The 14,121-nt window shown below is 41.6% G+C and overlaps 1 protein-coding gene and 1 pseudogene across 1 annotated transcript; one reads left to right on the forward strand and one right to left on the reverse strand.

Annotated features, from left to right (window-relative positions):
* LOC105897392 overlaps positions 1 to 14,121 on the reverse strand; it is a 233,822-nt pseudogene that overhangs the window by 109,441 nt on the left and 110,260 nt on the right.
* LOC105900845 (barrier-to-autointegration factor-like) lies at positions 9,614 to 10,456 on the forward strand. The gene is made up of 2 exons (XM_042703274.1): positions 9,614 to 9,727; positions 9,998 to 10,456. Exon 2 carries the CDS (start codon positions 10,045 to 10,047, stop codon positions 10,315 to 10,317), a length of 273 nt encoding a protein of 90 aa, XP_042559208.1. The 5' UTR covers positions 9,614 to 9,727; positions 9,998 to 10,044; the 3' UTR covers positions 10,318 to 10,456.

The raw sequence follows: 14,121 nt of genomic DNA on the forward strand, positions 1-14,121 counted from the left end.
TTAAACGTCTGTCTGATGAAATGTTCCCTACATTTAAATATGTACTACATTTAAACATCTGTCTGATAAAACTGCCGCTACATTTAAATACATACTACATTTAAACACCTGTCTGATAAAACTGCATGCATGAAAGAACCTTGGGTCAAGAGCACCAATGAGATGTATAACATTTTTTGGAAATATATCTCTTCATGGAAAGTTGTTTCTATATCCACTCTAAAGGCGGAAATTTGTCCTGAAGGCATTTAGTTTCACCCTTCTAAAACAATGTTTACAAGAATAATAATCAGTATGCACCTACAATTAAAAGCACAACTTCCAAACACGTAGCCTGTAAGACAACTACTGAAAACACAACATATTACTTTAGTAGAATAGTAGTGTGGATAGATGAATAACTGACCTGTTTACTATGCCGCCATTTTGTAGTAATACCTCCCCTGGGGATACAACCTTTTCTAAATAAATCAATCACTGCACGGATGTGTACACACATCAGAAAATGTTTCTCAAAACTAGACTCACATGTTTCTATCAAACATAACCAAGTTTAAGGTTTTCAAACTGAGTTTAGTTAAAAGTAGATATCTTCTTCCTCCTTTTAAAATGGAGTCTGTAAAGTGAACTTTGACTATTTCTGCCCTTCCTCTTATGTCAGACCTGTAAGGAGGAGCCCAGAGTGTGTAAAACTTAACTGTCATGGCAGGTAAAGTTGATTAATGTCCAAGAACTCGCTCTCTCTCGCTCTCGCTCTCTCTCTCTCTCTCTCTTTCACTCTCTTTCTATCTCTCTCTGAGAAGCAACAACATATGAGGCAGTGTCCCACCCTGGGGAGCATTTACCAAAAGTGTAATTTGGTGCTATGTAAATAAAATCAAATTGAATTGAATTCTGTTGCCCCTCTAAGTATGTCAAGGGGTTGTGCTGCCCCCACATTTAAATACGCACTACATTTAAACACCTGTCTGATAAAACTGCATGAATGAAAGAACCAGGGGTCATGAGCACTAATGAGATGTATGAAATAATATTCAACATTTTGAAATATCTCTGTTGGAGCCAGAATGGGTTATGTTTATTGTTATTATTTATAGTTATGAAATATTAGGATAAAATAATATTAAGTGTTTTGCATTTATCATAATTTAATTGAATAATATTTTGTTGGTATTTGGATTTGCTTTGTGTAATGTTGAGCAATGTGGAGGTGCGAAATTGCGTTGGCCACGGCCCACTTTGTCAGGTGACTGCAGCACCTGACCTAGTAGAGATAATTAAAGCAGTCTGGAAGTTGGCAGGCATGCAGCCAAAAGGTTTTTTGACCGCAGCAAGCGCTACATTGGAACTATGGAAATCGTTGAACCTCTGCTGTTTCGCACCTCCAGGTTAACCGAACATCTCAATCAGGTACATAATTCTTGTTAATCTTTTCTGCAATAAATCAACTATCAACCAAAACCCATCAACCTATCGAAGAGTGCTTGAAGCGCGTCAACCCAAGGCTGGATTAGGAACTTGGTTTTACAATCTCTCTTCAGGGAGAGTTTTGTTTGTATATCCACTCTAAAGGCAGAAATATGTCCTGAAGGCATTTAGTTTTACCCTACTAAAACAATGTTTGCAAGAATAATAATCAGTATGCACCTAAAAATCAAAGCACAACTTTCAAACACATAGCCTATAAGACAACTACTGAAAACACAACATATTATTTTAGTAGAATAGTAGTGTGAATAGATGAATAACTGACCTGTTTACTATGCCGCCATTTTGTAGGAATATGTCCCCGGTGGATACAACCTTTTCTAAATGAACAACCTGTTCTGCCTTCCTCTTATGTCAGACCTGTAAGGAGGAGCCCAGCGTGTCAAAGGTGTAAAACTTAATGGTCATGGCGGGCAAAGTTGATCAAAGTCCAAGAACACACACACACTCTCTATCTCTCTCTCTCTCTCTCTCTCTCTTAGAAGCAACAACATGTGAGGTAATGTCCCACCCTAGGGAGTGCAGCAATAATTTGAAATAATCCCGTTTCTACCTTCTGCCAGCCCCCCCTCCACTTTTTCTATCTCTACCTCTCTACCTGGCCCCATGCAGATGGCCCCCTCTATCTCTACCTCTCTACCTGGCCCCATGCAGATGGCCCCCTCTATCTCTACCTCTCTACCTGGCCCATGCAGATGGCCCCCTCTATCTCTACCTCTCTACCTGGCCCATGCAGATGGCCCCCTCTATCTCTACCTCTCTACCTGGCCCATGCAGATGGCCCCCTCTATCTCTACCTCTCTACCTGGCCCATGCAGATGGCCCCTCTATCTCTACCTCTCTACCTGGCCAATGCAGATGGCCCCCCTCTGGGCTCTGTAAAACACAATTGTATTGTTTTGGCACTATATTAATAAAACTGAATTTAATTTAATTGGCTTAAATTGAATTACGTTGCCCATCTTAGTAAGTCGAGAGAGCCTCTGTTGCCCCCATTTAAATATGTACTACATTTAAACACCGGTCTCACAAAACTGCATACATGAAAGGACCTGAGCACCAATCAGATGTATGAAATAACATTCAACATTTTGAAATATCTCTCTTCAGGGAGAGTTTTGTTTGTATATCCACTCTAAAGGCAGAAATATGTCCTGAAGGCAATTAGTTTCACCCTATTAAAACAATGTTTGCAAGAATAATAGTCAGTATACACCTAAAAATCAAAGCACAACTTTCAAACACATAGCCTATAAGACAACTACTGAAAGCACAACATATAACTGGCATATCAGACAACTACTGAAAAAACACAAGATATTACTTTAGTAGAATAGTAGTGTGGATATATGAATAACTGACCTGTTTACTATGCCGCCATTTTGTAGTAATACCCCCCCTGGGGATACAACCTTTGCTAAATAAATCAATCACTGCACAGATGTGTACACACATCAGAACATGTTTCTCAAGATTAGACTCACGTTTTTATCAAACATAACCAAGTTTAAGGTTTTAAAATTGAGTTTAGTTAAAAGTAGATAGCTCCTTCCTCCTGTTAAAATGGAGTCTGTAAAGTGAACTTTGACTATTACTGCCCTTCCTCTTATGTCAGACCTGTAAGGAGGAGCCCAGAGGGTCTAAGGTGTAAAACTTTATTGTCATAGCAGGCAAAGTTGAGCAAAGAACAAAGTTGAAGTCACACCTTTTTCATTTAACTCATTGCTGTCAGTCTGTGCATGAAAAGCTGTTTCACACAGCAAGCGTTGCTAGTGCTGATATACAGATAGATACATGGGCAGTGGTGGGAGTTCCTGCATAATAAAAGCTGCATGGAGATCAATTCTGTGATCAACACTTCTCTATTGACAGTATGGGACCGTACTATCAGAGTTTCATTGCACACATTATAGCTGACAACCAATCTGAGAGGGGTGGGGTATCACTGAGTAAAATACATGGTCCTTACTGCTCTCTCCATAGCCACTCCTTGCCTGAAAGGCTTCTAAAAGGCATAGTAAAGGCCACAAAATGGGCACGTGTATTTTTCTGTAAAGGCAACACATCTCCTTTTGTCTGTAAAGCATCCTCAAAGATTTGCAAGAATTGCCCTACCTAAGAGAATGTTACAATATCACCCACAGAATAGAGACATTAAAATGACCTTTGGAACATTATTGTATTCATGCTGATTATTTATTTACGTGGAATGTTATACTTTTGCTCTGCAAAAAGATTTGAGCTTTGGCTTTACTCTAACAATATTGGTTGTAGGTTGGATGTTGGTTTCAGCACAATGTACACAGAAAATCTATACATTTTTGCTGAACCTGCATTAACCTGCATACAGGTGAGGGAGATATGAACAGATTAATTAAAATCCCCACTTAATTTCACTGCCCCCTCTCATGGTCATTATTGGTATGGCAGTGTGATGCCCAGATGGTTAGTTTGAAAATAACATTATTTTGATTCAAGCATAAGAAGCATGTTAAACCATACAATTACTGTTTGCACAATTTAAGAGCTTTTGAGCTTTCTTGTTTTATGCTTGAACAGTGTGACACAGCATGAAACAAAGGCTCCTTTGGTGTGATGTCAATCCTGTAACACTGGAGCAAACCACTCCTGTCTGGCAGCCAGAGAAGACAAGGCCACACTGACACAAGTTGACAAAGCTGACCGGTATTGATGATGAATTTGTCCATATTGTAATTGCAGATGTGCATTTATTAACCCAAGCTAATCATGAACTGTATTATTAATAAACCATAAGACCTGGTTTAGTTCTGTTAAATAATTAATTAAAATTGACATCTGTGTGTGTTAATCATATGTCTTTGTTTGCTGAAACATGACTTTTCTGTTTCTGTATATCTTTGATTCTTAAGTGCTGACGGTTCTAACTCTGTGTATGTGCTTAAAAGTGTATCTTCTCTCTGTGTGTGTGTTTGTGTGTGTGTAAGCAAGGACAGATAAGAAGAACTAGTAGGTCTTCTTTTCTGCCTTGCTGATGCATTACGTTGCAAAAAGCATAGTAAGATGACCTCGGACGTCAGAGACCCATCACGTGGTTATCCCTGCTGACAAATAGTTTTAGCCTCAGAGAACGATAACTTCTTTCTATATAAACCTTGTGTGATGTGTTTTACTTTGCTTCTGTCTCATCTACTGCAGTCTGGGAGTGAACCCGGGCTTCATCTCTCTCTGAGAGTGGGCCTGTGCCTCTCTCTGACCTGCCAGGACGTGGGTGAGCCCGACAAGCTTGTTGTTGTTGATGAATAAATATACTTTAAAGACTTTTAAAGATCGTATTTGCATACAGCTGAATTTGAAGCGCTGCTCCTTGTGTTTTCACAACACAAAAATACAATAAGTGCAGTGGTATGGAGTACAAGTATTTCCCCTGAGTTACATTGCAAATATAAAGATACACATGAAAAAGGTGACTGGGATGGCATTAGTGACTTACAGTAGAATAAAGTGACTAAAGTGTTTATATAGCACATTGAATTTCTGATTTAGTGCATGTCTGAGTTCAATGTTCTGATAGCTGTTGCGGAAAAACTGTCCTTTAGACGTGTGGTCCTTGCCCTAGCGGAAAAAACTAAGACTGTCTTTTCATTACATTTAGTAATTTAGCAGACGCTTTTATCCAAAGCGACTTACATATGTGCGACTTACAATGTATACACATTTTACATTTACACTGATGGCACACTGCACATCAGGAGCAATTAGGGGTTCAGTGTCTTGCTCAAGGACGCTTCGACAGGGAATCGAACTAGCAACCTTCTGATTACTAAACGACTTCTCTACCTCCTGTACCACTGTCGCCCCCATTTTCCCAGTAACGTGGCCCCAAACAGTCATATGGATACACACCTGTAAGCATAGACCTATACACACAATACACAGTTTCAGGGTGGAAGTTAAATTACTATCATTTCACTACACTACACTTCAACACACTTGTTGTTACAGTAAATGGTGGACTTCATACATGTGGAAAAAAACAACAAACAAACAACAACGAGAGACATAGGATGAGTGTAAAATGTGTGATGATGCCTGTGTGAAGAGCTCAGTTGACTACCCAAATGGCAGCTGGCTGCACAGCAGAGCTAGGCCACACCTGACAGTCAGGTCACAGTCAGTCTGTCACAACCTGTGTAAGATGAGACCTGAGAGATGCCCACCTCGGCCCTTATGAGACCTGAGAGATGCCCACCTTGGCTCTTATGAGACCTGAGAGATGCCCACCTCCGCCCTTATGAGACCTGAGAGATGTCCACCTCAGCCCTTATGAGACCTGAGAGATGCCCACCTCCACCCTTATGAGACCTGAGAGATGCCCACCGCCCTTATGAGACCTGAGAGATGCCCACCTTGGCCCTTATGAGACCTGAGAGATGCCCACCTCGGGCCTTATGAGACCTGAGAGATGCCCACCTTGGCCCTTATGAGACCTGAGAGATGCCCACCTCGGGCCTTATGAGACCTGAGAGATGCCCACCTCGGCCCTTATGAGACCTAAGAGATGCCCACCTCCGCCCTTATGAGACCTGAGAGATGCCCACCTCCGCCCTTATGAGACCTGAGAGATGCCCACCTCGGACCTTCCTGAAAGCAGAGCTCTCTGTGGAACTGTTGTGTCCTGTAATAGTTATTTACATTTTTATCCATGAATTAGTTTATTCATCCATTCGTTTCTTCTTCCATTCGTTTATTTATACGCTTCTTCCTTTAACTCATTTTTTGTTTGTGTTATAGTTATATAATTAAATTCCTAGTGCTACTGGTTTGGGGAGTGAGGACATTCCACAGCGGCCAATCCTCTTCCTCTCATGTGCAAGTACTAATACACAACAACCCAACCTAACAATAGGGTGCGCTACAACCATCATACCGATACTTAACTATACCTACGACAGCAACAACAACAATAAAGATACCCTGGGGCCCGTTCGTCGTAGGGTTGAAGCTAAGTTAATCAATTGGCCTTTTAGCCCGTTAAGATTAGCGAGCTGATTGAGAACAGCAAATATCGGTTCGTTTACGGCTGATCCGCATCCAAATCATGTGGTTAATTTCAACCAGGCTAAACTTATCAGAGCTATTGCTTGTGCACGTCCTACTTCAAAAGGCAGGAAAGGTCGATCACCAAAACAATGTATTTCTAACGGTATAATGGTTCTAAACTCAAAGAAAAGGGCTCTTTTTTTCTCCGCTGGCGAGCAGGAGATGAACATGAACGCTTATGAAGAATACAAGACCATAATCATGGCAAAATTCAACACCGCCACCGCTGTGAGAGCAAGGTGTGTTGGGATGTTTATAGGGTGATATCTATGTATGAATACCCAACAGCAAGTGTCAACTGGTACAGAGGATCCCTCTACTGGTTCGAAGCTGCAAGGTTTTTAGTTCGAATCCCCTCACCTCCTTCCTTGATGTAGTTTTACATTTTCTTGTAAGTCGCTCTGAATAAAAGCGTCTGTTAAATGACTAAATGTATTAATAACAAATGCAATAAATTGAAGCAGTGAACATAAATTGTCTGTATTTCTCTCTATTCTTATCATGAGTCCACCTTAATGATTTTCTACAATAATGATATGCTATGGTGTACTAATAACGCTCATATAATTATGAGTGCTTTGTTCTCTGCATCACCGATACTACAAAAATGCACCACTCGCAAAAAAGCGCAAGACAGTCAATGTTCGACTGTGGTGTTTGCAATAAATGACTCGTGAAGGTCTTGTAAATTAATGATTCCTTGTCGGCTATATCGGTAGCGCTCATACAAGAATAATGGATCTTGGCGATCGCAAAGAACTCTCTCCCTCCGCTAATATAACTATCTAATATCAGTCCTCCTTGGTCAATGGGATCCCTCCTTTTTCCGGGCGTGTGGCAAGCTTATCCAGCTACACTTAAGTTAGCCTGCGCTGGAGCAGGTTAGTGCTAATCAATATGTTACTATGGTGATTTATCAAAAGTTGCTTCCACGAACCAAAAAGAGGGGCGTTTTTTATCTTAGCCTGAAAATTTAGCTCGCTAAACCGCTTAGCGAGCTACGACGAATACCCCCCTGATGAGCATTTCACTGTGGTTGTCAAATGGGGACTTTCCTTCATCAGCGTTTCATTGAATTAGGCCCATGACACCTCCAGAAGGCTCAACAGTGGTATCACAGACCCACCCCCCTCCATACTCACCATGGGTTAGGACACATGTCAATATCAGGGACAAGTGTGTTAAGTTAAAATGTGTTTATAATGAATTATTGTAACGTTTTCCGGTACAGACGGATTGGAACCCAAAAGCACGACAACAGACACAGTGGGTAGCGAAAGTACAGTTTACTTCGTGTTAGTTCAAACAGGGTCAAAACCAGGAAATCCGTCAGGTTAACAAACAATCCGACAAGGAGCAGGCAGGGTATTCAGAATCCAATGGACAGGCAAGCAGGGTCAGAGCCAGGAGATCAATCAATCAAGCAGACATATCCAAAGAGGGGCAGGCAGGGTAATCAAAATCCAGTGTACAGGCAAACAGGGTCAAAACAGGGTAATCAGGCAAACGCGGGATAGCTTGGCAAAACACACAAGACAATCTGGCAGGGAACATGTGAAAGTGGACAGGTATAAATACAAAGACACTAATGAGGAGATGAGCTGCAGGTGAAGAGATGGGCGGGGAATACCAGGTGAGAGAGATGAGGAGATTGCCAGGCATGTGGGAGTGGCCGGATCTGAAATGACTGGAGATGCTGATGAGACATGAAAGCAAAACCAGATGAAAACAAACTAGAATTCAGGGGAATTCGTGACAATTATAGGCCTACATACACGGCTCAAAATGCATTTTTTGCCAATTTATTTGCCTAAAATTTAAATAACCTAAATATGCGAGTGTAATTCCAGAGACCGTAGCCTATGTCTGAAAACCTCATTGACATTAACTACAGTTAATTGCTACCGAATGAACTGTAGTTAATGTCAATGGCGTTTTCCTACCGAATGAACTGTAGTTAATGTCAATGGCGTTTTCAGACATAGGCTACGGTCTCTGGAATTACACTCGCATATAGGTGTGGTGGCCAATACTAAGTCTTAAACTATTTTCACAATCAGAAAGTCAAGACAAAGGACGTGTTGTTCCAACGGATTTACTGTAGTACATTAAGCCACAGCAAAGAGATGTATTCCGGAAATAGATCTGCCAAAATACCTTCCCGCTAACATATTTAAACCTGTAATTAGCACCTCCCATCTATGTTTTGCTTGGTTGACCAATCCAGCCAATTAAACCTGACCTCTCCATTCTGACCCCACCCAAATCAAAGACTTCCATGGTATATAATATCACACCCATTTTTACCTTAGGTCACTCCAAGCTACGCCCTCTTATTTTAAATCTCTACTTCATCTGAAATGTAACCCAAAGCTAATCTTTACACTCATTCAACAGGTATCTGGTAAAACTATCCCTTATTCATATGAAAATATCCCACATAGGTTATTTAAATTTTAGGCAAATAAATGGGCAAAAAAATGCATGTTAACACAGGGGGTAGCCCTTACAAGCTGGGAAATGCCAATACATTGTCAGCTTTGGTTCACAGAATGATGTGGAAGCTGAGAAACGTAACCGAAACTTAATTCAGGGTTGACAGGTTTTAATGAGAATTCCTCCAGTTAGGATTAAGCATTTTCATAAAGGCACATCTTATAGACCACGCTGCGTTGTGAGTTGTCATGCTGTCTAACCCAGTGTGATCTGCGTTGTGTAGACGAGCACAGTCCCGCACCGGACTCGAACTCGCAACCTCGGGCATGGGAGTCTTTTAAATGGAAAAATGTAAAGTAAGGTTTAAAGTGACCAACAATGCACATTGTATGTGTTTATTTCTTTTATGCAGGTAGTTGTTTTTATGTTACCCCTCTTACCTTACCACGATGAAAAAAGGAGGAACCTCCACCAACCTGAACACCCGATTGAAAAGTGTTCTTTTTTCTCTATTTCTTTGCGCGCCTTTACCCAGTATAAAACAACGCGCGCCAAAGGCACCGGTTACCCAACCACGATGAAAAAAGGAGGAATCTCTACCAACCTGGTCACCTGATTGAAAAGTGTTTTTTTCTCTATTTCTTCGCGCGCCTTCACCCAGTATAAAAACGAGCGCGCCAAAGCCATGTTTCTATTGCAACCGTGGAACTCTTCGAGAAAGGTAGGCAGTATATGCTAAATAGACACTGCCGTTGTATGTTAGCATTTAAGCATAGACTACCATGATATAGGCTTATTCATTATATTTTTGAAACTGTTGCCTACAGGCTATAAAATTGGCCCACAAGCAGCCATCTGTTTAATACCGTAAGAATAAAAATGGTGTAGTGTGACGTGAAATAAACTAACGAAAGAAAACTACTGCCCCTCTGAATTGGCATATTGAATAGTGGTAGGTAATTGACGGTTGGGTGTATTTATCTTCCCACAGGACGTGTCTGAATAACTCTTTCTATTTTGAAACTACCAATACGCAAGATGTCTAACACTTCCAAGAAGCATCAGTCCTTCTGCTCCGAACCGATGAAGGGCAAGCCCGTCACCGCTCTTCCTGGGATTGGACCCGCGCGTGGCAGCCAGCTGCAGTCCCAAGGCTACCACAAGGCCACCGATGTCTATGGCAAGTACCTGACCATGCACGAGAACCGCAACGAGTTCCAGGGCTGGCTGAAGAAAGAAAGCGGAGCCAACTTCAAGCAGCAGGGAGACTGCTACAATGGAGTGCGGGGTTGGACCGACAACAACCTGTAGAGCGTCCGTCATCACGCCGTTGTTCTTTTCTCCCCTTAAAAGGTCAAGATGTTTTTAGACCTGGCTTTATCAACCTAATTAGGCTACTGTAAAATGTTTTGCTTATGTTCAAATGCAGTGAAGATTGACTACTAGTCTAAAATTGGCTTCTGGTTTGCTGGTGTATAAGACGGGCATATGGGCATGAGGGTCTGCTATCTTTGTTATCCATTATTGATATATTTGAGGGGAAGTCTGAAATAACGTTGTTTTTTTCTTCAGAGCTTCTCTTACGCTGAACTTGTTTTAATGGGAAAAATAAAAAATTAACAGTATAAGTCTTCATTGTTCTCTTTGATTCAGTTTTGGAAAGGCCACATTGTTTCATTTAAAAATGAAATCCATGGAAGTATACGAAACATTTTGATAGTTTAAACACTTGCCCGATAGCCTATTAGTGAGTTGCTAAGCTAGGTTTGTAGATGCCGTACATTGTAAAACACTGAATTGCCACTCGTGGTCTTAGCTGTCCGTCCAGCGTTTGCAGTGGGGAAAAAAACCTCCGGTGTTAGCACACGGCTCTGTAAATGGGAAACGAACGAGTATTTGCAAGTAATGAAGAGATTCATCAAACATTACTATAAAGCCTAACTACAATGGTAATAACTACCCCGAATGGTAAATTCACAAGATTGATGAGCAAAAGTCGTGCCACGTCGCCATCCTCAGGTTGGTAAAAGGTCTTAGCTGGGCATATGGATATACCTATTTGTTGAGGGGAGACATTTATATTGATGAATCTTTTCCGAAATTTACTTATTATGAACAAATACAAATGTAAATTGTCAGTCGTATGTAGTGGCGTATACTACTACCCCCCTCAGTAAACGGAAAACATAAACTAGTATAATCATAGGTAAGAACAGGATATACAACATAATGTACAGTTCATACGATAAAATTAAGTTTGAGGTGATAAAATTCAGAATTGGGATAATGACTAAAATGCATGTTTGCCTTTCTGTTGCCTGGATGGGCTGGTCACTCAACGAAACATCCACTAGATGGCGACCTTCTCCACAGTCGAGCGTTCCTCTTCCTCGGCTTTTGATAACGGGCTCTTCCTACTCAGAGTGATTTATCGTGACTAGATTGGTGTTGGTGCCAGTCCCCACCCTGGGGGGTATTCCCTGTACGTGGTTTAGTGACAAACCTGGATAAGTTAACTCAGAGTAAGTGGTAAACCTCCTAATAGAAGAGCCCTCTGACGTTGTTTTTCTAGGAGAATGAACTAATGGGGGGTTCTTTTATTTATTTATTTTATTTATTAAGAGGTTTACCACTTATCCAGGTTTGTCACTAAACCAGGTACGTTGAATACCCCCCTGGTCATATATTTACAAGTAGAATGTGCGAGGTGATCTGTCAGGCCTATGGTAAGTGAACTGCATTGTAAAAAGGAGAGATAGTAAGTCCTTGAGATCAGAAAGAAAATTGAAAGCCTTTATTGTCATTGTATTTGCATACAACTGAATTTGAAGCGCTGCTCCTGTTGGTGCCACGAGGGACAACATTTCACAACACAAAAATACACTAAAAAAGATAAGAAGAAGTGCAGTGGTATGGAGTACAAGTACTCCCCCTGAGGTACGCTGCAAATATATAGATACACATGAATAAGGTGACTGGGATGGCAAAATGACTTGCAGCAGAATAAAATGACTAAAGTGTTTGTATTGCACATTGAATTCCCGTTTTAGTGCATGTCTGAGTTTAATGTTCTGGTAGCTGTCGGGGTAAAAAACTGTCCTTTAAACGCGTGGTCCTTGCCCTAGAGTAAAAAAATGAAGGGCCTGAGACATCTTTTCTACTTATCTGTACTCCAATAACATGGCCCCAAACAGTCATATGGATACACACCTGTAAGCACAGACCTACACATGCACACATGATACATAGTTTCAGGGTGGATGACTCATTTCACTACACTACACTTCAATGTTGTTAAAGTGAATGGTGGACTAAATACATGTGTTCATGGAAACAACAACAACCAAGAGAGACATAGGATGAGTGTGAAATGCTTATTAAAATCCTTAGTGCCTGTTCAGGGTGAGCTTATTGCTTGTGTGATGATGCCTGTGTGAAGAGCTCAGCTGACTACCCAAATGGCAGCTGGCTGCACAGCAGACTCACACCAGAGCTAGGCCACACCCGACAGTCAGGTCACAGTCAGTCTGCCACCTCCACCCTTATAAGACCTGAGAGATGCCCACCTCCGCCCTTATGAGACCTGAGAGATGCCCACCTCCACCCTTATGAGACCTGAGAGATGCCCACCTTGGGCCTTATGAGACCTGAGAGATGCCCACCTCAGCCCTTATGAGACCTGAGAGATGCCCACCTCCACCCTTATGAAACCTAAGAGATGCCCACCTTGGCCCTTATGAGACTTGAGAGATGCTCACCTCCGCCCTTATGAGACCTGAGAGATGCCCACCTCTGCCCTTATGAGACCTGAGAGATGCCCACCTCCGCCCTTATGAGACCTGAGAGATGCCCACCTCGGGCCTTCCTGAAAGCAGAGCTCTCTGTGGAACTGTTGTGTCCTGTAATAGTTATTTACATTTGTATCCATGCATTAGTTTATTCATCCATTAGTTTCTTCTTCCATTAGTTTATTTATACGCTTCTTCCTTTAACTCATTTTTTGTTTGTGTTATAATATAATTCAATTCCTAGTGCTACTGGTTTGTGGAGTGGGGACATTCCACAGCGGCCAATCCTCTTCCTCTCATGTGCAAGTACTAATACACAACAACCCAACCTAACAATAGGGTGCCGTACAACAATCATACCGATACTTAACTATACCTACGACAGCAACAACAACAATAAAGATACCCTGATGAGCATTTCACTGGGGTTGTCAAATCAGGACTTTCCTTCGTCAGCGTTTCATCGAATTAGGCCCATAACACCTCCAGAAGCTCAACAGTGGTATCACAGACCCACCCCACTCCATACTCACCATGGGTTAGGACACATGTCAATATCAGGGACAAGTGTGTTCAGTTAAAATGTGTTTAAAATGAATTATTGTAACATTTTCAGGTACAGACAGATAGGAACCCAAAAGCACGACAACAGACACAGTGGGTAGCGAAAGTACAGTTTACTTCGTGTTAGTTCAAACAGGGTCAAAACCAGGAAATCCGTCAGGTAAACAAACAATACGACAAGGAGCAGGCAGGGTATTCAGAATCCAATGGACAGGCAAGCAGGGTCAGAGCCAGGAGATCAATCAATCAAGCAGACATATCCAAAGAGGGGCAGGCAGGGTAATCAAAATCCAGTGTACAGGCAAACAGGGTCAAAACAGGGTAATCAGGCAATAGCAAGGACACAAACGCGGGATAGCTTGGCAAAACACACAAGACAATCTGGCAGGGAACAAGTGAAAGTGGACAGGTATAAATACAAAGACACTAATGAGGAGATGAGCTGCAGGTGAAGAGATGGGCGGGGAATACCAGGTGAGAGAGATGAAGAGATTGCCAGGCATGTGGGAGTGGCCGGATCTGAAATGACTGGAGATGGTGATGAGACATGAAAGCAAAACCAGATGAAAACAAACTAGAATTCAGGGGAATTCGTGACAATTATAGGCCTACATACACGGCTTAACATGCATTTTTTGCCCATTTATTTGCCTAAAATTTAAATAACCTAAATATGCGAGTGTAATTCCAGACACGAGCCTATGTCTGAAAATGCCATTGACATTAACTACAGTTGTAGACATAGGCTACGGTCTCTGGAATT

The sequence above is a fragment of the Clupea harengus genome, chromosome 23 (genome assembly GCF_900700415.2).
Source record: "Clupea harengus chromosome 23, Ch_v2.0.2, whole genome shotgun sequence".
NCBI classification, from domain to species: Eukaryota; Metazoa; Chordata; class Actinopteri; order Clupeiformes; family Clupeidae; genus Clupea; species Clupea harengus.

What these genes read in the sequence shown, in the direction of transcription:
- LOC105900845 (XM_042703274.1), top strand. Translation starts at nt 10,045, where the DNA reads ATGTCTAACACTTCCAAGAAGCATCAGTCCTTCTGCTCCGAACCGATG.